Source organism: Echeneis naucrates, chromosome 10, assembly GCF_900963305.1.
Source record: "Echeneis naucrates chromosome 10, fEcheNa1.1, whole genome shotgun sequence".
NCBI classification, from domain to species: domain Eukaryota; kingdom Metazoa; phylum Chordata; class Actinopteri; order Carangiformes; family Echeneidae; genus Echeneis; species Echeneis naucrates.
The window spans coordinates 7,327,915-7,352,838 of record NC_042520.1 but is presented as its reverse complement, the minus strand read 5'-3'; the positions used below and the strand labels follow the sequence as shown (position 1 = coordinate 7,352,838).

The 24,924-nt window shown below is 40.3% G+C and overlaps 3 protein-coding genes and 1 non-coding gene across 8 annotated transcripts in view; 1 reads left to right on the top strand and 3 right to left on the bottom strand.

The window, feature by feature from the left end:
• Window positions 1-13,916, bottom strand: part of elf1 (E74-like ETS transcription factor 1) — a 37,076-nt gene extending 23,160 nt beyond the window's left edge. For 3 of the 4 annotated variants that reach the window (XM_029511838.1, XM_029511837.1, XM_029511840.1), the window contains exon 1: window positions 3,786-4,094. The gene's annotated coding sequence lies outside the window, so the exon portion shown is untranslated. Of the gene's footprint in view, window positions 1-3,785; window positions 4,095-13,242 lie in introns of those variants that run through there. The other variant, XM_029511839.1, reaches the window with a different exon arrangement.
• Window positions 13,917-14,101: 185 nt separating this feature from the next.
• On the bottom strand, window positions 14,102-14,173 carry trnae-uuc (transfer RNA glutamic acid (anticodon UUC)). The gene has a single exon. It is a non-coding gene; the product is annotated as a tRNA-Glu (tRNA).
• Window positions 14,174-14,931: 758 nt separating this feature from the next.
• On the top strand, window positions 14,932-19,036 carry ube2a (ubiquitin-conjugating enzyme E2A (RAD6 homolog)). Of its 2 annotated transcripts, XM_029512794.1 has the most exons (6): window positions 14,954-15,155; window positions 16,202-16,282; window positions 16,496-16,521; window positions 17,615-17,704; window positions 17,797-17,885; window positions 17,997-19,036. In XM_029512794.1, exons 1-6 carry the CDS (start codon window positions 15,112-15,114, stop codon window positions 18,123-18,125), a joined length of 459 nt encoding a protein of 152 aa, XP_029368654.1. In that variant the 5' UTR covers window positions 14,954-15,111; the 3' UTR covers window positions 18,126-19,036. The 2 variants fall into 2 exon arrangements, with proteins under 2 accessions (XP_029368655.1, XP_029368654.1); XM_029512795.1 differs by lacking the exon at window positions 17,615-17,704 and having other exon boundaries at window positions 14,932-15,155.
• On the bottom strand, window positions 18,466-24,576 carry nkrf (NFKB repressing factor). The gene is made up of 3 exons (XM_029512793.1): window positions 24,236-24,576; window positions 22,727-22,850; window positions 18,466-22,097 (listed from the first exon to the last, which is right to left on the bottom strand). The coding sequence occupies exons 2-3, from the start codon at window positions 22,815-22,817 to the stop codon at window positions 19,825-19,827; spliced, it is 2,364 nt and encodes a 787-aa protein (XP_029368653.1). The 5' UTR covers window positions 22,818-22,850; window positions 24,236-24,576; the 3' UTR covers window positions 18,466-19,824.
• Window positions 24,577-24,924: the final 348 nt, after the last annotated feature.

The following is a 24,924-nucleotide window of genomic DNA, read 5'->3' as shown; positions in this document are numbered from 1 at the left end:
AGCAGTATGTATCCACTGTTATTTGTAAGTCTGTCAGCATGCTCAATCAGCATGATCAATGGTGGAAGTCATACTCAGATGCTTTATTTATGTAAAAACATAAAAACATTGTAAAAATAAACTTTAGAACAGGTAAATATCATGCATGCCTCATGGTCTCATTTCGGAGCAGAGCATACCTTTTTAATGCTGTTGTGTTATGTTATTAGGTTATTGTTTGTAGCTGTAGCTTACCAACAGCACACAACTGCAGCTATCAAATACCAAGTCAGGTGAATATTTATATATTTATACAGCCAATATTTTCCTCTATAATGAAGTGGGTTTAGTTAAAGAGCAGCATTGACTGCATATATATTGGAAAAGTACATAAAATTGTATCTAGGCAAAGTAGATGGAGAAAGGTGTTTGGTTACTTTGCACCACTGAACATAATACACAGTATTGAATATTTGATAAGGAAAGCTATTTGCTACCATATCAACAGGAGAGAGAATCTGTGCCCTGAGCAAAATGGCATGTTGCATAACGAGGAGCGTTATCAAAAGGTGTGACCTGATATACCACACATTAAGTCTCTCTCTCTCTCTCTCTCTCTCTCTCACACACTTCTCAAACATACACACTTTTCTTCTGTCTTTCTGTTTGTGAACACATGACCATCCTGTGTGTTATGAAATCTCTCTCTCAAAAAAGTGCAATAACAGGTACGGGCTGGATGATCACATCTTGGGCAAGCTTCTCTAAAGCTGTTGGGTCATGTGAAAAAAAAAAATTTATTTCACAAGAAATTTAAGGGATGTGGAATTGTGCAGATGCAGAGTATAGTAAAAGCAGCAAAGTACTGGCACTTCCAATATAAAAGTCCGTGATGAGAATCAGCCGAAGCTATCAAGAAGTAGAAACAGGTTTTACAATGACTGAAAGCCCCAGCATTACACCACTTACAGTTCTCAGGAAATAGGTCTTAAGACAAAAACTCAAGAAGAAACTTGAGTTTCAAGATACTTCTTAGGGGCTAAAATGAATGTTGTCTGGGTTGAGACAGAGTCACACTATCTTTTTGGTTCATGTGATGATCACAGCACGGGTTCGATGTGTACTTAAGAGAAACAGGTTGCCAGTCGCGGCACGCTCTGAGTATGAAACAATTGCAACATTAGAGACAGTTGCTCAATCTATTTCACATTATTTATCAAGGGAGGGTTTCCTCAGTGTAACTACAGAACACGGACACGTATTCACATGGAGCTCTGACCTGCTGACTGTAGCTATGTCTTGGATCCCCTCGAGATACAATGCAGTGTGACAGTAACCGTTAAGAGGGGAGAGTGTTACATATTAACTTTCACCGCCCAGATTTTCCTAGCTGGTCACAGCACCTCTGATTTAGCATCGCAAGCTAACTTCTCTGACCTTTAAGGCTCCACCCACTTCAGAAAAGAGAATGCAGAGAAAATTAAGAAGACATGGAGAAACTGGCACAGAAACGTGATGCAAAGCCATCCTTGAGTAATACGCAATAGTCAAGAAAACCGTCAAGGCAGGACAGGAGCTCTGACTCTGCTTTTTTATATTTGAATTTTCCAGCCAGGCTTAATAAAAGATAACAACCATGGGTAACCAAGATGTTTATCAGTTTATTCACACAGAGTCAACAGTTTTTCTGCATCCCCTCAATAAAGCTGTCAATTAGTCAGGGGCGATCAATGGTTAAACTGACACCTCAAGTAAATTTGTTCACATTAATCTGTAAAAAATAGAAAAGAAAAAAGAATTAATATATTGAACGGCATAGGTTGTTGCAACTGACTTTGCGTCAGTACACTGATAAGTTGACAGAAATGCACAATATTTATTGTGTTGCTGCCAACAGACGTGACATGTACAAAGAGAAAGGTTTCTGATCCTTTTTCTTGAGCTAGTCAACAGTTTGTACACGACCATATGAACCTCAAGTTGACTATGTTTATTCTACTCAAGCCATAAAGACAAGTTTGTAACTAACCATACATTGTTGCTTCTGAGTTTCGTCTCATGAGGTATGACACTGAATAAATTATCCATCTTACATACTTAACAATTATACATGTTGACATGCTGCGGCTGTAGTATTGAGCTCCTCCTCAACTCCTATTCCTCACCATTGCAACGCCTCCGTCATCTTACCCAAGCTTAATGATCTAATTACAGGCTAAGACTTGTTGACTTTGTATTGAAAGAGGAGCCAACCTGAGACTACTGTCCACCCCTCCCCAACAACCCTCCTTCTCTTCATCAACTTCTGTGTGCTCCGAATGAGACGTGTACAGGACCTAACTAAACAGGCACAACAGTATGACTTTATCCTCTAGGGCCCGAGGGCTTCATTTACAATCCAAATCAGGGTGGGCATAAAGTGTCATGTCAAAGTAAGGCCAAACATAAACTCGTGTGCTGAGTACAAAAGGGTCTTTCACTTTAGCATCAAGTCATGTGCTGATGCTAAAACAGGTATTCAATACAAATAAAAAAAGACAATGAATTCGCTCTTCGAGCCCAAGGCCAATTGATCCCCACCTAATAATAGTTCAGTAACTGATCTAGTTTACTGGAGAGTTATCTATCTGGTTTCTCTGAAATAATCTGTTCTCAGTTCTTGCCCGTCTTGGGCCCCAAGTGAAAATTACATCAGGCATTACATCAACAAAATCAATTCTGAATGCCAAACAGATGAAACAAATGCAGGCGTAGGTATTTTGCATATAACTGAATAAAAAAGTCTGACCAAAGTTGGATGAAAATGTGAGGCCTGCACTAGTCCAGGATTTTCCTAAGATATCTACAAAGCTGCGCGGTGTATAATGTAGCAGTATTTGAAGACAGATTCACTAGAAAGTGGGTGAGAAATGTGGATGTTGCTGAAATGATAATGTTGTTTATTCTGACAAGTAGTATGTGCACATTTTTTCTGTGGCCCACACAGTTCTGGGTAGATTTCTGGTGAAACAGGAAGCGTGCATTTATCTCTACTGCACTGAGCAACTTTTAGAAACACATTCTCAACAGTAGAGACAAGAGTCATTAAACTGGTTGATTGAGGAAAAAAAAGACGTTAGAAAAGGTCTGCTAATAAAAGCGTAAAAGAGGAAATATTTAAACTTCCCTTTAAACTGAACTAAAGGCAATCTGGACCTTAACATTACAAGACTACAAGTCTGAAAAGTTATCATAGAGCCAAACCAACATGTTTATTTACTGATTACTACAGCAGCAGAAATACATGCGGGCTTGGTCTTGGAGCTTGCAAAACACTGTTCCCGCCCTTGCTTCAAAACACCATATAAGGCAAAAAGTCAATATTGGAATAAAATAGCAAGCAGACAAATGTGATTATGGAACTACATTATTAAATTTGGAAATGGCAAGAGCTCAAACCTATTTTTTGATCTGACAAGGTGTCAAGAAATGTCTCAGAGTTGAAGGAAAATGTTTTTCATCATATTAATCAGAATACTGCTGATGATTTATTTGAAAAGTATTAGATGAACAGTTGAGTTCGGAGAAGTTAACTTGAGAAGAAGACACATACGCAAACATCAACTTGTATGACAGATTTAAGCTCCCTTAAGAGAAACTCAATATGTCAAGAGCGCTAATGAAAGCGCTACAATTGATCCAAAGGTGCACATTATCCTGACCTACCTACCAACCTGTCTGTCCTGTCCTGTCTGTTACCAGTCCCAAAAAAATACTTATATTGCGCTAAAATTTGAAGAAGAGGAAGAAACCTCATCATCACTCACCTTAAAGACACAGGATTTGGGCGCTAAGGTCCATAATAGTAACGAAATAAGTGTCGATCTTCGTCACCAATAGAAATCAAGAAGAAAATAGACAACAAAAGACGAAACTGGGAATAATCCAAGGTCCATAAAAAAAAGGGGAGGGGGGGCAAAGCTGTCTGAAGGTGTAGACCACCGGCCAGCCAAATACTTGTTTCTCACAGTGACAAAACAAAACTGAAGAGTGGAGGGAAAAAAAGACAACACAATGGCTGCTGTTTGAAACAGAAAAAGGAGAAGTGTAGTGAAGCAACTTGTCCTCTCCCTATGAGTCACGGAGCACAGTCGCCATTGGTAAGGGAGCCCTGAGGCAGGGTGCTTTCACCTGGCCAATCAGCAATGAGCTGTGGCTGTAAATGCAAATCTTTTCAGGTGAGGTCTACTGTGGCAGGGATTGGACAGGGCTGCAGTGGGGGAGGGGAGAATAGAGGCACCCAGCCACACCTTTGGTCACATGAAATACGACAGACAGGTTTCTCCTGCAGAAGTAGAGAAGTGCTGGAGGTGTGAGTAAACAGTTGGACAGGTATACACTTACTTTAGACTTTGACCACACAATATGGGCCAGCCAAGATGATTAAACTCTGCAACGGCACAGACATAAAAGTTCATTTCTGTGTCCCATTAAAGCATTTACAATGAATTTTAAGTCTATTAGCTGTGTCAGTTAGCCTGTTAAACTGCTGACTTGTGGGGGAGTTGCTCACAGTGCTATTGAAAGACCCATAAAACAATGTCTACCAGTGGTCTACCAGCTGGATGTAAAAAGAAAGGAACTATCAAGTCTAAAACGTTTGTATGAGTATGAGAAAGTATGAGCCAGTGCTTCACCACAGAAGCCCAGAAAATGGCTCTCTCCCTCTCTACATGATTCAGTGATCATGTTCATGGCAAAGCTCCTGTTGAGAACAATCATCACATGCCCAGTTTAACACTGTCACTGAGTATTTTATATAAAAAATGTGGCACTGAGGGGTTGAAAATGCACAGTAAAATGTCACACACTCGGGGTGGCACACATAATTTTGACAGAATTAAATTTGGTGTAGATGGATATAGCTGACACTTGATAAGAATCTTGACCAGAAATTGTACTAGAGCAAACAGGAAATGGTGGTCTGTGGAGGTGGTGTTCTCAGTGTCGTCACACTCGAGTGTGTGTGCATCAATTTATAGAATTTCAAATGAAAAGGCAGACAAAGAGAAAAAGTGAACTGTTCAAATAAAAAGTTGTCTTATGTCAACAACATAAAGAAGATAGGATTTTGAGACAAAAAAAAGGTAAATAAATAAATAAATCCTATAAGCTCAACTGCATCTGCAGCAGGGTTTGTCACAGTTCCTCAAATCATCCTCTTGATCTTCACAAAGGGCTCTCATCACATTAATGCTCCCTGGCCTTGGTTCAATACAGTTCACTCAAAAGCAGCTGTGTGCTTCAGAGCAAATTGATACCGTTGCTGTTAGGGAAAGTTACACCAAACAAGGTCCATTTATCACTGGCCTTGGAAATACTGTTCACAAACCCAAAGCCCTTGTGGAAACTGCCCACTTCTTCTTTGGGCTAATATCCTGAAGAACTGCTAAAATCCAGGACAACTATGTAAACATACAAAAACACACACATTCGTGTGCAAAAGAAAATTCAATTCCAATTTCATTTGGCTTTTGTAAATCTTACAGATAATTTCAATTTCTGTAGAAAGTATCCAAGGGCTAAAGGCAATGCTCACATTTTAACATTCCCATCATAGGGGGAGGAGTTACATCAGTCAGTTGAGATGAGAGGCAGCAAACTTGTGCTGATCAACAAGGGTTTTTTGTTTGTTTTTTTATCCTTGATCTTCAGATTACCCTATTTCCAGGTTTCATTGTACATGGAATTTAAAGTCCCTTTACATACCAACACAAATGATCTACTCTGAATGAAAAAGGAAAACATCAAAGGAAAGGAAATGCCTGTAGTACAGAGGAAATGTTTAAAAACTGCGGTGCTAAACTCTGACTGAAAGCTTTAAAATTTCCCAAACACAAAATCAGCTTATTCTTTAGAAATGTCAAAACCAAAAGTAAAATTGCAATGAAATGTTATCACATTCCACTGTATGCTATTAATCGTGGGTAATGAGGTAAAACATAATTTCCCAAACAGAAAGTTTAGAGGAGCAAACAAATAAATGTGAGAGCATAGCTGGCATCAAAACAGCTCATGGCTCTTGTTGAATGAATACAGAGCACAGGTACTGATACGTGCCAGGATTAGAGAGAACATTGTATGTTGTTTTATTGGTTAGAGGAACTACAGGGATGTAGCCAGAGGAACTACAGTTATTATGAAGTAAATGACCAAACACATCCCGTCAGCAGAACAACAATTTCTTTCTGATGCAAATTTTAAATTGATTGTTAGCTGAGACTTCATGTGATTTGCGATCTAATCTAATACTGACCTTGAGCAAAATGTATTAATTCAGAAAATTCTTATGGTAACTCAGAATGAAATAGACATGTCAAACACATTTTTAGATTTTTTTAGATCTATAAATTAAAGTATCTGTCTGCCATGCAATTTGAACTGGATACACTTTAAAAGTACCTCCATGAGGGGAAAACCACTAAAACGTAAGATGTTTTGAATGCTCTTGTTTTGAGAAATGCAGGGGATTAACTGAAATTCAGCACACACAGAGCCTGTCCCACTAGTGATGTATTAAATATGGCAAAAAATGTTCTGATGTGTGATGGGTTCAGAGACCTGTGACCTTGTAGACCACCTGAAAGGACTCAACTGAGTCTAAGAATAAAAAAGGGTCACTAGCCACTTTCTTGTGTCATTTCTATACAAAAAATACCCCCAACAATGGATCCAAGCCTCAAATTCTCCATTATCTGTGGTACATCCCCATCAAATGGGGGAGAACACAGCGATACTTGAACTACTTTGCGGAGGCTGATGTGTTTAAACATTGAATCAATGAACTCACTTCAACGTGTCCATCCTTTGTGTCCAAGCTCTGCGTCTTTGTGTCCAAAGGATGGACACAAAATCAATAAGAGCATGATGCGAATCTTCTTGCTTACTTATTCAAAGGTCTATGTCATGATGAACTGCTAGGCTGTCATATAATAAATCAATGTATCTATAAGGTAGAATAGTCTCTGAACTGGCTAAAGAACTTCTCCAACATGTGTACAACATATTTGCCATTGGGTGACAACAACAGAATGTTCCAGGCTCATTGTCTTGACTCTAGCTGGGAGGCACACACACAAATACTATGCACACAATCTCCATATTGAGGTAACAATATTCTTACATTTACTCATTTAACATTTTAATTGCTGTAGCTGTCTCCACCCACATCTGTGCATTCACATGATGTTTGCAGTGTCATAACTGATCTCAGGATGGCGGATGCTGAATCAAAGATAACTTGAGTTGCACAGTATGTCTATCACTAATGACTAGTCAAAGATCTCAGGATTATCCTTAGTCCACATGTGAAATAACCAGAAGCCTCTCTGCTTGTCACATGCCAGTGTTTGTGAACAGGACACAGCCACACCCAACAGGCAAAACAGCTGGAAATCATGTGAGTTTCAAGAGTCAAAACCCTCCTGTATCTTTCTGATTGATGCCCATCTTTAGCTTTAGCAGGACAAGCCCTTTTCCTACCCTGACAGCACACCAGTACTACAGAAGTTTCAAAATATTTAACATTAAACATTACAAATTTGTCAAAACCCAAGTACCATCTAAGACAAGAGGTTTGTAATATAGACCAAAGGTTTGGTAAAATGTGGTCCCCAAATAGGGCTAATGCTCCCCATTTTAAAACTTTAGACTTTACTTTCAGACTATTCCTGGGCATGTCCAACAAATTTGTACGAGAAAGCCACTCCATTAATAATTGCAAGCTTGAAATTCACATCACTCAGCTAAGAGTTATGTTGGAGGACTGAGGACTGAAAGTCTGAGAAACGTTTTAAAACAATCCTTGACAGGATGAGATATGGGAGCCTTTGGAGGGAAAAAAATTATTTGAGTAGCTCAGAGGTCATCTGATGTAACTGCTCAAGTACAGAAGTGGGGAGCTTCCGGCTGATATTGGTTGTCAAAGAAGACTCTGGCTAACTGGGCAGAAGTGCACCCCAAAGGAGACACAGACTGAGGTACATAAGAGAGCAGCAAAGCCTTTAATTAACCCCACTGAGCTGGACAGTGATTTATAATGGAAGTTAACGCCAGAAAACATCTGTCATGTGTGGACTAAAAGGCCGGAGGCAGCAAAGGTCATATGTAAATGTTGCAGTTATTCTGGTTTAAGCGCATTCCAGCTGCTTGAGGTCGGACAATTGCAACAATCTTGTTTGTTCAATAAGATGACGGCTCATAGCAGCACTAAAACATTATCATTTTTACACAGTTACCATCCTGAACTGAGCCAGAATGTAACATGAGTCACACCGAGTATGACTGCAGATACAACAATCCCACAAAGAGCTGTGTAAGTGCACTGCTTTAAGGGTGCAAGAGCTCGGCCCACTGTGTGTGGGTGACTCATTAATATGTCAGAACAGATGATGCACAGACCACAAGCTTGTAGCTTCAGTTTACCTGAATGCACCCAAACTAATATGCAACAAGATCCATGTGCACCAAAGCAAATGACATCTTGGAGGGACAAACAAGAGTTTTCAAGGGGAATACAACCTCACATTTAATTATTTGATTTGTCACCTCAATGCCACTTAAAGTTTGTTTATTGCTTACTATTAAGTGAATTTACTTAAAATTTTCATCATTTGTTGCCTATTTAATATTGTCCTTGTTCATGATAAGACAGTTTCCCTTGAATTTTAAACACTGTACAGGAAAAAATTAAAATAGGAGATCTAAACTATATACACTCCACAGCTGGGGTGTCCTTGTCTTTCCCTCCTCGAACTACTCTGCATTTGAAGCTTGAGATTCTATTAACTTACAATAGCAGATTTCTCCTTCCTGATGAGAGGGGGTTATATGAACAAATCCACCTTTCTCTGAACCATCTCTGCTCCAGAGAAGCTTTTCTTTTTTGTTGACAAGCACATATATTAGCGTCAAGTGTAAGGTGCATCAAAATGGTTGTCACAACTCATCTGACTATCAGCATCTCTGAAATTTACATATATACAGTATCTTGTTTGTTTAATCCATATGAAAGCTGAAGTGGAAAAATGCAAAGATGCCAGCCTCCTGCATCCTGTTTCATATATGAAAGATAGACATTCTTTTAAACTATCAGGCAGGCTCATACCAGTCGTTTGATAGCCACTATACATACAGTCAGGTCTGTGTGGGTTGACCTATGAAGCAAATGGTGGGGAATTAATCTTGAATTTGTAAATCATATCACAAATTTTACTAAGCAGGGAGCAATTTGAGTTGTGGCAATAGGTTTCATGCTGCCAAAGCTCCATACAGAATGCTACTCATCAAATATTAAATATACAGAGCATGCCAACCATCCTGATCAGAGGTATCACACCTCTGTGCGTTGTTTCAGCTAACTACAGTCAGACACTTGGAAAAGGATTCGAGTCACTGAACACATAGCTGTTGTTTTTCATGCAGACTTCTTATAATGAACAATCACTCAGGTCTTAAAAAGCCAATGTGTCACACCATCTAACTCAGGGTAAAAAAAAAAAAAAAAAAAAAACAACAAACAAACAAACGTGCCTATTTTAGTCTACACCAATAGCGAGCAGTTTTTAACGCATGAACCTGAGTTTATCGGAGGCTCATTATTAATGAAATGTTATGAAGCCCTATGAGCATAATACACTGTCACCAGGGGCCTAGATTATAATAAGCATTGGCTCCATGCAGTTAAATAATTCAACAAGCTGAGGGAGGCCTGTCATGGTGAAATAAATCTGAAAGAAAAAAAAATTACAAAACGGATGGTAAAGATGGACAACTGCCTGTCAGCAGATGTGATTAACTGCCAGAGCTCACCACAGATTGTATCAACAGCGTGTTAGCTTATGTTATTCAGATTTATTTAAAATAAAATATCATCACTTGGCTTCTTGTGGCAAAGCCAACTGTTTGAATCCAAGCAACACTGTCCAAGCTGACTCATGAAAGACCTCTACTACCTCATTGGCTCTAAGCGACATAAAAATGACAGGGCGACATGCCATAATGCACCCAAGTTGCAGACAAATCCAGTTTCTATTTTTGTGAGGAACTATTTTCTGTACTCAAACTACAGTAAGAGCGACATTAAAAGCCAAGCTACTCCTTAATGTAATTACACATACATCAGTGTTACAGCATACTACACTGCGTGCTTCATGGACCTCAGCGGGCACCATAAAAATGTCTAAGTAATGTGGTTAACTAATCTTATGATGTCAACGTGCTGCCAGAGCGAACACTAAATACTCTGATTCATCCTAGAGTACTTCTTCCTGCAGACAAAATCATATACCAAGCCTGAGTTTGTGTGCGTGTGATGAAGGATAAATATATCATGTATAGTATAAACCAATGTAAGGTGCTGTTTATATATTTGGCTTGAAGCAACAGACATTTTGGGAAAGCACTGGCGCTTTAGCCCAAAGTTAGCATGAGCCCATCAAAAAGGAGTAAACAGCTATCTTGACCCATGTATCATTTCAGCTGTTTTTATGCTAAGCTAAACTAGGTTAGGCTTCATTTTTAGTGTGCAGTCATGAGAGTGGAATCAATCAATCTTTTTGCCAAAGTACACAACAATAAATAAAATCAAATGACTGTTTCCCTCCTTTAAATGCTAAAAATAGCTTGAGCATAAAACTGGATTACATCATGAGAATACGCAGATTCATGGACAAACTGAACCATAAGGCCTTGCCCAAGTTACATTCTTGAGAGAAAGGCATCATGTGAGAAGAATGAGGTTGCAGGTGGAATTTCCCCCATATCTTCTTTCTCTCTGACATCATGTCCAGTGGCTGCACTTTACTGCTACCGCTCCCTAGCTATCAAACATGTCAAGGTGATATTCAGGTGTCAAAAGTCTGAGGTGGTGGACTAGCAGTGTACATTTAAGGAACTTTACAAACAGCAGTTCCCCTGCAAGACCTTAACAGAAAATAGGCCAACACAGGGGTATTTCTCTACATGTAAAAAAGGGGGAAGTTCAACAGTTTTATTTCTCTTTTCACTAGTCGGTTCCTGCATTTATGCAAGTCATTTCAGGTTTCAGCCATCTCATATGATTGTTTGTTTAGTCAAAGCATATGAACATTGCCATCTTGTGGTTATGTCTAAGGCACCAAATTCCACTGACCTAAGAGGAAAGATTAATTCCATAAAAATGTCAGATATTATACTATTTTTAATCCTGTAGGAGTTGGAAGGCAGGTAAAGTTTAATTGAGTTTGCATATGTGGGTACGTACATCAAAGCTCTGGGTTAAAAAAAAAAAAAAAAAAAAAAAAAATCCTATTAGCTCTGATATCTCTGTAACAGAGATGTAAACCACTGGATTCCCTGTCTCTTGCAAGGCCCGTCTGAAAGCTTTTTGAAACTGGAGTGCTGCTTTCGAAATAAGATAAAAGCTCAGTTCTTCTTTTTGTGCAGCCAAATCAATATTCAGCAGCCCATTAAGGTAGGCGGGTACATCTTGGACAAAAAGCTGTGTCTAATGCCTGAGGAGCTTGTCCTTACTAAAGAGATCACAGAACAGTTCACCATTGTTGTCGTTGGTCATCATCACACTCCTCAGCTGCTTTGACTGGTAGTGGTGACATCATTGTCACAGGATAAGAAGGCTACCGGGAACTGTTTCAACCGCAACCACACCGTCTGCAGTCTATGTGCTCCCACAATTTACCATATCACTCCAGTCCTCTGCAGCCTTAAAACTGTCAAAGTTAAGAGGAAAAGGGCAGAAACATGGCAAGATGATGTCTCTACAGCAGTTGCAGATGCTTGAAACAAACAAGAAGACTCCACTCTGGAGTATATTTGGAAAGTCTTGTTCTGGATAATTGCTTTCAGTGGATTGAAGTTTCCAATTATCTGCAGGCCTCTTACAGTGTTCCCACCATGGGAAAACTGAAGGGGAGGGGAAAGAGGGTGGGCGAAGGGCTGGTAGGTCCAGCTGGTCTGACAAACTCAAAGCTCGTAACGCTCCCCTTCCCTCTGCGTCGCAGCCAGCCCCACTGAACGGAGCCACTGCAGTTGACCAATGAAATCGTGTTTGTCCATCCCATGGTACAAGCATCTTAGGCCAAAAATGTAAACATCCATCTGGCAAACATTTAGACTTGCCACAGAATAGGTTTGATCAGCAATAAAAAGGCTCTTCTGTCAAACATTACAGATAGAGTATTTGTAGAAACAGAGAGTAGCTATAAACACTCATTCATATTTATCCTCAGACAGATCCCAATGAGCATTTAGGAGTCTTTCCTGATGCAGTTCTCTCAATTTTTTCTGGATATTCTTAGTCTGAGGCTATGTTAGTGGAGTAGGTGTCCACAATGTGGAGTTAGATTATTAGTAGTTGTATCCAGGGCTACGTTTGCATTTTATTTTCTTTATTGATTGACAGTAGTGAGAAATAGCCATTCCCAGTTTCCAACAGCCCAAGTTGATTTGTTTTAATAGTGGCTTGTTTTGTTCCAACAATGATGAAAAAACCTAACAATGTGCTAGAAACAGAGGGAGGAAGAAAGGGAAACTGAAATGTGAGTTTTCTTCTGCTTATACATTGCTTGAAAGCTGTTGGAATTTATTTTCACCAGTTGTTTGGATTCAACAGCAATGACCTCTGGTCTGAAGTAGAAGGCCGAAGAGACTGAAATATTTTCTCTCAGCGCAGTTATACAATACATATACTCCCGTTTTTCACATTTTCTACACCCATTATTTGCGCCAGTGCCACAGCTAACATCCCTGACCTGGGGTCAGTTCCATGTATCTGATAATGGTGGGAGGATTGTTCCTGCTATCTGATCTGTACAAATTGTCAAGATTTTCAGTGCACTCACTCACAAACACTCACAGGCCATCAGTCACATGGCCTGACTGACAAAATGGGGAGTCACTGTGATCTATGGATAGCAAAGGCTGCATGTATCCCGGCTACTGCTAACATCATATGAGTTGGGTCACGCTTCTGCAGTAATAGTATGAATGAGCCACATATTTAACTTTCCTTTCCGAAGAGGTTCATACTGGCAAAGTGCAAACGCGCAAACAAATTGTCATACTTGCATACTATAAGCTGGAAGCCACCTTTATTTCAGATGACAAGCAACAAGAAAAGAAAAGTAAACACTTCAGTATTAACTCAGAGGGAAGTGTAGAAAATGTCACGGGAAAGCAAGTAATGCTAAGTCCTAAAAGTTTATTTTAAAGACTGCCAGGACTTACCCTGTTCCCGGCTGCCATCAGCAGAGTGTATTCCCCGGCGTCAGAAAGCGGCAGGATCCCGGTGAGGTTAGAAAAACATAATTATCCCCGGTGCCAGATGGAGACCAAACGGCAGGAACAGCTTCATCATCACCGGCGCTGTCGCCTCCCGCTGACTCCTCCGTGAGCTTCCTGACACCGGGCTGCTGTTTTCTCCGACCGGGGCTGTTGCGTGGGGAATTCCTACCAGTCACATTTTCCCGGGAAATGATTGGGCCGGCCCGAAGTCTGACCGAGGCCTGCTGGATATTATGGGAGTCCACAGGGAGCCGCGGTAGGAATTAACGGAGTTGAGCAATGAGCGTGGAGCGACGGTGGTGGAAACGTTACGGAAATTAAGATAAATAAATAAATAAAGCTTTTTTTTTTTTTTTTTTTAAGTTATTCGAAAGCAGCCAGGAGGTTAAATGAAAAAATGTCTAGACTTTTCCGTTGAAAAACAGTTATCTGTTTCTAGGCGACAGTGAATGGCGGTTAATATTTAGTAAACCGTCACGCACTGACAGTTGAGGCTTCACCGGCAGACAAAGAAAAGAAACAACAACAACAACAACAGCAAAAATAACAAAAGCCCAAAACATCTGAAGAAAATGCACGGCCAACACAAGGAGGGAGGTTAAAGTGGGAATCTTACGGGAATGCTGGAGAGATGAGAGCACTTGAGGTTAACTCCTCAGAGGGCGGGGCCTGCAGCAGATTCCCTGGAAACGGTGACTGGATGTCGGTCAGCGCTGCGTCAGATAACCTCCGGCAGAAACACATGTCGGCGACCGTCAGCTCACAAAACCGACAAAAAGTGTTACGGGGACAAAACAGCAAGTTCCCATACCGGGAGTCGAACCCGGGCCGCCTGGGTGAAAACCAGGAATCCTAACCGCTAGACCATATGGGACGGTGCGAGAGCTCGATGAATTTACTCATATAATATATATTGTTAAACACTTTTTTAACGCCTTACAACAACTACACTACATCAGACATGCTTGTTACTGCTCAGGGGCCCACTCAAATATTTTTATGTTGTGTACATGTACACTGCGACACTGGCTTATTATTTCTGCGTTTACTGTTGTCCTTCTTAATTGATTAATTAATTAATTCATCCGTGTATTTATCACTTAAAGAGAGATATATGTAACTTCCAAATGAAAGTGACAGAGTATATTTTGTATGCCGTGGTGTATAATTTAGTGTAGGGTTTTAACTACCATCTAGTGGTCCACTAACGTCACTGTAAACTCTAATACGGGATTTCAGCCATAAGTACCGGCGCTATTAGTTTCCACGGTTCATCGCTAAAGTATTGAATTGACTGCTGACTGGCTGAATTGATTGGTGAAGATCAGTAGGCATGTATTGGGAAGAGGAGACGGATAAAACCTAAAACCTTAAATACAGAAAAATATTTGTCGTGTTCAGAATAAAAGAAAAAAAAACTAAATATGGGCTCTGAACATATGACGTAATTTTCACCGGAATGGTTCAAGTGTAGAGACGGGGTACTGACAGCGACATAAAATGTTAAACCTTTTTTTTTTATATAACAAGCTTAAAGTCGTTTACAAAAGCAAGCAGATATATTTAAAAATTCCTCGCTCGGTGCTACTGTTATTTCGCGTTTAGATGGATTTATTGCCTGGGGATATAAAGTCACTAGACTTGAATATCCTCTTTGGAAACGAAGTGGTAGCGTCCTCAGACTAGCTAAGGCAGCCAAATATTTGACAAACTAGCGATCGTCAGCTAGGAGTTGAAACAATACACCGTCAAAAACACATTTCCTTGACTCGCTCTCGCGTATTGCAAGGATTTAGGTTTCTGTGTCAAAGGATGTCAACTCCAGCAAGACGACGTTTAATGAGAGATTTTAAACGGTAAGTAAAAAGAAAACAACAGTGGCCAACGTTAGCAACCGAGGGCTAGCTTGCTAGCGGTAGCCTAAACGGCAACAAAAACCCAAGCACCACTGATTAATATTTCACACAAACATATAAACCCCGGAGGGTTACAGTCTGGATGTTATCTTCGCCAAGGGCTTTTACACCTTATTACTGACACCATCGATTTCAGGCCGTTGACTGCTAAGATATTGACAGGTATCGATCATTCACGTCACTTGATGGGACGCTGACACCAACGTCAGCAAAGCATTCATAAAAATTGACCATTTTCTGTAAATTGATGGCTTTTGTGTGGTCGTGATTGTTCGTCAAAGTTTCCAACACAACCGATTCTATCGTAATAGTCCACGAAAACAGGGAGATACTCCTACATGATCTGTGTGGGCTGTTTGTCTGGGTGGTAATTGGCGATGAAGCTCAAGTTATTGGCCAGATTGCTCTTCACAGCAGGATGAAACGTTTGGAAAGATGTTGGCTCTCCACGCACACGCTGATCTAGACAGCTCCCATTCACCGACCTTGATAAATTTCTGTCTAAGCTTGAGCATAAGAGGCCATCTGCTATGCAGTCACTGAAAACTTACAGGCACTCAGTTCAGTCTATTGTGACACATGGTTTATGATCCCCGATCCAAAATGTGGTCCAAGTCTCAGCACAGATGCCCAAGATCTAATATTAGTTGGTTCCCTGCCAAACTTCATCCTCACTGGATGAGGGAATGTGGATGTAATTTCATTCTTACCAAGTAAATTACATAATGCCAATTATTTGATCTGTAATGAGAAAAACAAATATTCCAGATGTCTAACTCTTATAAAAACAGTGGGGCTTGTATCTTTCTTTAACTGCCATCAGGCCTTGCTGTTTTGGAAGGATATTAGAGGCTTTTATATATATTTAAGTACCTGCTCTATTGACCATATAATTGGGGTCTAATAGAATCTGTAAAGTGGAAATGGGCTTCTATAGTTAATGCTCTGCATTTATGATGCCATTGTGTTTCTCCTGGACCCATTAGACTGCAAGAGGATCCTCCAGCTGGTGTTAGTGGGGCCCCCTCAGAAAACAATATCATGGTATGGAATGCTGTCATTTTTGGGTAAGTCAAGTTGATTTGTTTACGACTATAACAAAGTAGTAGATATTAAAAAGATAATTAATAGGATGTTTTGCTACGGTACTTACTGCTTTCAGACACATGGGAAAGTGTAGTTTATTTCATCAGGTTCTGAGAGTAGTGCAAAGAGTAGGAAATGTTTTCAGGTTTTTTTTAAGAAGATGGCTTACAACCAATCTATTTTCTGTCTTTTAGGCCCGAGGGAACCCCTTTTGAAGATGGTAAGTCCTCTCTGAAGCCTGTTATATCCAAATATACACCCTCCAGTGATATGTCTCTTTTCATGCCTACTATGGCATCAGAAACATCAGGATTTGGGAGTTACAGTCATTTGGCTGATAAGGTTATGAGAACATATTAACTGCTGTCTTGAAAATACATCAAGTGAAAGTTTGTTTTGTTAGGAAGCAGCAACCACTTGAGTCATGAACAGTGGCAAGAGCATTTATATGAACCCTTGTTAATTTATGTCTAAATTGCCAACTGATATTGTTAGATCATCTAAGTTCCAATACTGAATCAGTGCAGATGTTTTAAATAATAATAAAAAACATGTAATTGTATTTTTATTGTCCAAATATCTTTAAAATATTTACAATACAGGTGGGAAAAAGTGTTGAATATGTCCAAATGACATGAGCCAGACCTAATTGGACTCAGATTTAGTAAACCTCTGATCTAAACAATGAAACATTAATGTGGGTTGCAGCTGACTCACTTATTAAAAATAGAGATTTTGAGTTTGATATTCTATAAAAATAAGAGATATCTGTGAATACTTAGGATGAAGAATATTTGATTTGTGTAAAGCTGTTACAAAGTGACCTCAAGGAGATATTTATTCAGTTAGAGAAACTGCCTATAAATGGAGACAGTTAAGTCAGCGGCTATTCTCCCTAGAAATGGGCACACAGCCCACTTCCAGTTCACATCAAACAGACTAAGAATATGTCTGAGTCGAAGCGGTTCCTTAAGAAGACTGGTCCAAAAGTCTTCCAAGCAGCTACATGAAGAGTTACCGATGATGTTTAACCAGTTATTAAATCAGAAGGTTCTTTGAACTTTCCCACTCTGAATGTCAAATTGGTTTGTTCAACAAAGTCTTGAGTTTATGACTTAAATGAACACCAGATTGTACTTCTTGACCAATCACTCTGGAAATCCAGGTAAATCCAAAGGGCTCACATATTTTTTGTTGCCACTGTAAGCATCATTGGAACAGCTAGGGAGACTGACAATATTAGCATTTTCTGTTTGATCTGATTATGTCAATGCAATGTCATGTATTAAAATGCCATCATTCTTCACCCTCAGGAACCTTCAAACTTACCATTGAATTCACAGAGGAGTATCCAAATAAACCTCCAACAGTGCGATTTGTCTCCAAAATGTTTCATCCAAATGGTAATTGAACTTCATCAGTAACAGCAGTTATTCATCCCAGGAAAAAGTACTTGTCTACATCATACATCTAATAAATATGTATACTCTTTCAGTCTATGCAGATGGCAGCATATGCTTAGATATACTTCAGAATCGTTGGAGTCCAACCTATGATGTGTCTTCAATCTTAACTTCAATACAGGTAATTTAACACTCCTCTGTACACGTGAACAAAAAGGATGCACATAATGACAGTATGATGTAATAATACAACTAGGAACTGACCCTGACATTTTCTGCTGTATATTTCAAGTCTTTACTGGATGAGCCAAACCCAAACAGTCCAGCCAATAGCCAAGCAGCCCAGCTGTACCAGGAAAACAAGCGGGAATATGAGAAGAGGGTTTCTGCTATTGTTGAACAGAGTTGGCGTGACTGTTGACCCCGGTTAATCTTCAAGCATGAACAGTGTCCAGCCCAGAATCAAGAATTCATTGATCAAGACAAAAACTGATCTTACAGAAATAAAGTTACACATCTTAAATCCTTCTCAATATATTTGTCCCATAACTGTTGCTAAGTTTGTATGCTGTTGTGTTGTGGCATTCACTCCTGCCGAATGCTGTTGTTGCGCAATAGCGTGTGTTTGTTAAAAGTTAATGTACCTTGTTATATCTGGGTTACTTGCTACATGCCCTGAATCTTTGCTTTACACACACACACACACAAAATAAGAGTCGATAGCCAGTCGCGCTATATTGTCAGTTTTGGTTTGTTTTTTTTTTTTTTTTGTTTTTTAACAAGCTGGATGAGTCAGTGACAGTCAGATATGTGAGCTGCATGGTTTGCTGTGTAGATACAACAGATAATATTTACAAAAAAAACAAAGCTGTTTGTGGGCGTTCCTCCTTCTGTTTCAGTGGTCTCACTCCTTCTGGTTTTATTTGTTTTGTGTTTTTCTTTGTGGTTTTATTTTGAAAGCCTTTCAGTGAGATAAACACACCTGACATGGTCATCCATCCTGCTAACAAGTTATAAACTCAACAGATGCCTTCCCCCACCCCAACTGTACTTGCCATGTCTTTTTCAAAAATATTCTAGATATGTTTTGACGGTGAAAGAAGACATTGAGTACACTCAACGGGCACTTAACTTTGTTCCATGCACAGTTAGATAAATTTGACATTTAAAGGCTATGTGAGAACATTTTTATGCTATTTTACAATCTTAAAAATCAGCTGTCATAGTGAGCTGATTACTGATTAAACAGGACTGTCTCTTTTCAGATTATAAAACTTTGCACTGGTAACCCATGTAACAAACTGTACATTTTCTTGTAAATAAAATAAATATACATCACTTGTCTTTGTTCCTTTTTACACCTGCAGTACAAAAATGTCCATCTAATGTTGAGCCTGTTGATCAGTTTTAATTTATTCATATTTTACAGCTGTGAAAACAAGCAGACAAGTTAACTGTACTCACACAAACCAACACATCTGACATTTAACAAAGATCACAGCTTACAGTTTCCATGTGAAGGTTTTGAAACCATGGATGCAGCTTGTACTTGTAAAATGATCTGAGGTGTTATAAGAGCCAACAACATTGCAGGTATTTCTGAACAGAGATGCATCACTACGGTGAGACTTTGAGCACCTAGCTACGGTTTGATAATGCCTCTCAAATCCCTTTGAGTCAACTGTCTACAATATTAAGTAAAAGCAGTGAAAAGCTGCATATTGTGCCAGGTTCCTTAAGTAGCCACAAACCAAAAACAAATTTTGGTGACAAAAACATTGTAAAGTCAGGAAATAACTGAAGCATCATCAGGACGTGATACCACAAAGCACTGACAACAAGCTAGTGCAAATGTGAAACAATTCATATGTGGAATGGCAGGAGACGGGAAAAAAAAAATACAGAAAATGATTTATCCTCTAGCTCCTGCTAAAGCTAAAGAAGATTTCATGGCAAAGGAATGCAGAAACCACAGATAATACCTGAAAGAAATGTATATGTTTGTGTGTTTTAAGTTTGTCACACACAAATATAAACTCTGCAGTTATACACTCCAATGTGATTTGTCCATGCCAATGACAGTTGTTTGCCATTTTGTCCCATTATTCCTTGCATGCAAATTAGTGAGAAGCCTGAGGTTTCACAAGCTCGTATCGTCCCACCTGTCCTTCCTGTAAGAGCTGACCAATGAGTTGGTCTCTGTGTACTTTGCGACTGACGACAAGGAACCGTTGCCGTCCTTGTCCATACGACTTGCTTCGCAGACCATACTTTTGAGAAATCTGATGGATCTGTTTGCGTTCGTCGTTGGTGAGGTCAGTGGAGAAGCGAAGATCATCCTGACGGTCTGAACTGGCGTAATTACGAATGATGTCCTCGATATCGCGCTTGCTGAGCTGATTTCCAGTTTTGTCCGTGTCCATTCCCATGCCCAAACCCTCTCTGGAAAACTGCTCCTTCACTCTGATTGGTTCTGCAATGCCCTCACCATCTCTTCCCAGACCACCCCCTTTCCAGCCCATCTTACGGAGCAGCTGGTTTCCGATGTTGTCTTCCTTTATTTCCTGTCTTGTGGCCTCTTCACCAGAGTGAGCCAGGATCTGGGATCTGGATATGGCGTCACCGTGACCCTCTTTTCTTAGGTTGGATTTGACCACGGCCTGTGTTTGTCTCAGGGTGGCCAGGGCCTCCATTGCTGCAATGTGCTTCACAATTTTCTTAGGTCCAATTCCCGCTGCCACATACTGTCCTTCTAGGTAAACTTCACACCTCCAGCGATGATCAGGCAAAACGGTGAATTTGTAATCAGCTGTCACTTTATTAAACTGTGCTGTGTCATTGATGATACAGATGGCATTGTCAGAGTTTTCTAGGATCACCAACTCGCTCAAATGCTTCTTTTTGCCCCCCTGTTGCCCAAAGCGTCCTCCTGAATCTGACTGGTTATTTCCTCTGGAGTATTGTGATTGTTGATATTGCTGCTGCTGTTGCTGTTGCTGCTGCTGCTGCTGCCGTTGAGCCTGGTTCATGCGAAGTTTTCTCACCGCCTCTTCAGCTGCTGCATGCTTTGAGCTCTTTTTAGTGCCTGTTGCTTGTGCCACCAGCTCATCTTGCAGAAAGACACTGCACAGCCAAGCGCTATTGTTGGGGAGGAGATCAAACTTATAGTCTATCTTCATGCGATTAAATGCTGCAGAGTTATTCAGTATGCATATGGCATCATGAGCATTGTCCATGACCACAAACTCTGTCCAGTGCTTCCGTTTGTCAGGCTCGTATTGGCCCTTCGAGCTTGGTGTCGGTTTATCCTCTGGGTTGCGGAGTGCAGGTAAGAAAGCTGGGGTCGGGCTGTGCATCTGGCACACAACCATATCGTTGACTATTGAATGTCTATATTTGCGCTGCACAATACGAACTTCAACTGGCTTCAGAAAGAGTTTTACAGCCTGCTCAGAGGCCCTGTCCCTCGCCCCATTTTTACTGCCAGAGTAGCCAGTAGCCAGATACACGCCCTGACATCTCAGCTCACAGGCATAACCATCTGTTGGTACTTTCCTGTTCTTCGGTAGGTCAGCTTGAGGAATATCCTTCAGGTTTACATAAATATACTCAGGGTTGGTCTTGCAGGCCTGAATGCTTCGGCTCAACATGAAATTATAGTTTGGCGAGTCACTTCCAGTCATATACATAGGGTCCCTAAAAGCAACACCCAATGCAGAGGCTACATTGGCAATCAGCCTTTGCTTATCATCTAATGTTGACTGGGATATTGGAAGAGGCTGTGATGAATAACTTAACTGAGATGTGGAAGGGCTGCTCCTGCCCGGGCTGTTGTAGACTCTACTGAACAGCCTGGCTGATGAAGGCCGGTCCTGATAACTGTACCCCAAACCCTGACGTGTTGAATCCCAGCCTCCAGATCTGCTTGCTCCGCCATACCCATTGTACCTGTATGACTGAGAATAGTCTGAATTTCGAGAGCTGTGGCTTTCATACTTGGCTGTATAGTCCTGCTGAGGTTTTGCCATGAAGTTAGCAGTGGAGCCACGTCCTCCATAACCAAAGCCACTTGTGCTACCTGAAGAAAACTCTCTCTCTCTGTCCCGGTCTCTATCTCTATGGGAACCCCAAGAGTCAGAACTGTACGATGGCACTCTGTCAAAAGCAGGCCTCAGAGAGGAAGAGCCCTGTGCTCTGCTGGTGCCGCTGTAGGAAGAGTGCTCAGAATCCCATTGTCTTACACCATACGAATCATTTCTCCTGCGCTCCTTATCATTCTCCTTCTCGTCAGTGCCAGTTCCTCCACTGCTTCCACCACTGACAAAGTGAACAGGCTCAAATCGGGGTCTGGAACCAAATTTTGTCACAGGCATTTTCCTCATGGGCTCGTCTTCTGCAATAAAATGACAGCGGTAAATAGTTGGAACTCCTGAAAAGATGTTTAATTATTGGCAATTGGAGATGAATCACTTATCATAGATTCACACAAAAGGGGCAACTTGAGGGAAATTTCATGAATTGGTTTGAGAATGATTTCCTCTAACATGATGTTGTGGCAGAATTAAATGAGTGAATTTCTCTCAACATTTGCTTTTTAGTGGGCACTCATAAAGCAGAAAAGAAAAATCATTTGTCTTCTTAGTCATCTTCACTTTGTGGAAGTAGAAGTAAATATTATACCCCAATTTGCCAAGCATTACAACACTGAACCCATTTTCACCGTTCTAAGCTGCACAATTTACTGTGATAATATGGCAATTACATTTTTTGAAGATGAACTGGGACACTGAGTTGCACTAACTCCTCCAAAAAGTGCTACGCAAATGAAGTACTGTCTCCACTTCTAGACTCTGTCACTGCTGCCATATGAAGTTTTTCATGTTTCAGCAATAAACTTTTACTCAAGTAGAAACCTTTGCACACATCATGAGACTCATTGAAGTGTGATATAAAACAATCATAGGATATTTGGATATAAAGACACAGTGGTAGGGCAGTATATAACATAAGATCTATACTCACTGCCATCAGAACAAGTAGGTCTCTTTTTTGCTTCAGAAGTAGGACTTGGGTCAAAGGAGGGCATTTCGATATTGTCAGTCCCTTGTGCCATCACCAACACATCCAAATCAAATCCCGGCCATACCTGTTGGTCAAATAAAAAAGTAGTGAAGTGAATAGATGGCATGCATAAAAAAGCAACTATGACAAGTTACCACTAAGGAGGCTGAAATATTCCAATGGCACAAAAACAAACAGCACCTCCAAGCAGCAAAGTGAGATTAGAACTTATTATCATTAGTGCTTATTATTGAATCGTTAAAGGGCCAGATAGACGACAACTCTTTGAAGGAACTTATAAACTCATAACTGACAGTTGTCAGCTGGGGTTCATCCTCAGGAAGGACAGCAGCTTATCCAATATATAGAATGATTTTTTTATTTCTCTTGCTAAAACCAGTGAAACAACACTTGGGTGTATGAGCATCCTTCAGTTGAAGATGATTCCCCAGTGAAACTTCTTCTCCATATTAATAAAACCACAAAAAAAAACCTGAACTTTAAATTTCCACCACAAATTTGCCAACGGGGACAGGATTGACAGAGGGAGCCCTGGTCACCAATCCAATCCTGACTCAAGAGAGAAAGAGTCACACGCACTGAGAAAGAAGTGATTGATATCATTTCACAGCCAGGCGCTTTACAGAAGGATCAAAGAATTTGGCATATTGGCCCCCAGAGCCCTTATAATCACTTCCTGACGGACGTGTCATGGCTGCTTGCTGCAGTAATTTCAGGATTTCTGTGTATCCCTTCGCTACATCAATTGGACCATTTACCTGTTTGTTTGAGAAACACCCGGATGTGATGAGTGACACAGAGAGACTAAAATATTTCATAGAAAATAAACACCACCTGCAAGCATCATGCTGTGACTGAAATACAAATCATGTGTCTACATAAACACACATTTACTGGATATGATTTTTAAAAAACGAGCAGCATTTCATGCTGGTGATGCTGATAAATCACATCATTGTATGTATATATGATAATATAATAATTGCATGATTTTTTTTTCTATATTATTTTTGTAGGTGTTTGTCCTGTTAAGACTCAATGTCCTCTATTAAAGGGCACTTTATATTGTTGGATGACAACTATCTATAAGAACAGGTGATCACCATTGATGTCTTATCCTACACACATACACATTGATAGCTGCTGGTCAGCCCTCTGAGCCGATACTCTGGTGTATGAGCTCTGTCCTTCTGGTGAATGAGACTCTTCTGCGAAATTTTATTTTGCTTCACAACAAAACAATAAAAGCTAAGTGTTGTTCAGCCACGTCTTTGCTGTCACTTCATGCGGAGAAACCTCCAGCTTACTATCAACACAAAGCCCGGACAGAGTGACGCAGTAGGCCGAAAGGGTCCATCTCTATCTGAGGCAAACACGTTCATCAACACAAACATTGCCATTTTTTCTTACATTTCAGCGTCTTCTTCACGCGATACACAGTGTTCTTACCTTAAGGTCTGACCTTTGGCCCGACTCCTGTCGCTGTCCTTTGGCTAATCAGTAGACAATGTATTAATTTGTGTGAATATTATGATCGTGCTAGCTTAGCCCATTGACTGCTACCGTTAGCCAGCTAGCTTGCAGCTAACTTCAGCCGCACATGTAATTTTTTTTTTTAACTCCTTCCAGACTCTTCTCCTGACAAGAAATAAACTTTCACACTCGTGTCATGGAGGCAGACATTCCAGGGACCGGTAGTTGAAATCTTCCGGGGAGAAAGAGAAGCTCATTCAGCTCCAACAGGAAGCATCCATTTTCTGGTCCTGCTACAGGAAAGTCATGGCGGATGGCACCGCGCTGACCCACAATGCTTTGCCACCGGACGGCTCGAGCTGAGCGGGCTGCTGTCACTTCGCCTCGCAGCGCAGGAAGTGGACGATGCGAACAAACAAACAAACGAAGAAATGAATAAAGTCAGAATATCAGAAGGAATTAAAACGAAGGGGCAGTGCAAAGTTACAACAGTAACTATTTGTTGCATCGAATGAGTGTTTACTTCCATTTCTCATGGGGTTTTATTTAAGAGCAGAATAAAACTTTATTTTAGGTATTGAGTAAAGTGAGGATGCATTCAAATATATATATTTTTTAAATTTATAAGTCAACCAAATAACAAGAGGAGTGAAGGGAGTTTTCAA

Excerpts from the sequence above, each read along its gene's own strand:
- ube2a (XM_029512794.1), top strand. The coding sequence starts at position 15,112 with ATGTCAACTCCAGCAAGACGACGTTTAATGAGAGATTTTAAACG. Across the intron at positions 16,283-16,495 it reads TGGAATGCTGTCATTTTTGG|GCCCGAGGGAACCCCTTTTG; the intron begins GTAAGTCAAGTT and ends TCTGTCTTTTAG. Across the intron at positions 16,522-17,614 it reads GGGAACCCCTTTTGAAGATG|GAACCTTCAAACTTACCATT; the intron begins GTAAGTCCTCTC and ends CTTCACCCTCAG.
- nkrf (XM_029512793.1), bottom strand. The coding sequence starts at position 22,817 with ATGGCACAAGGGACTGACAATATCGAAATGCCCTCCTTTGACCCAAGT. Across the intron at positions 22,098-22,726 it reads ACCTACTTGTTCTGATGGCA|AAGACGAGCCCATGAGGAAA; the intron begins GTGAGTATAGAT and ends ATTTTATTGCAG.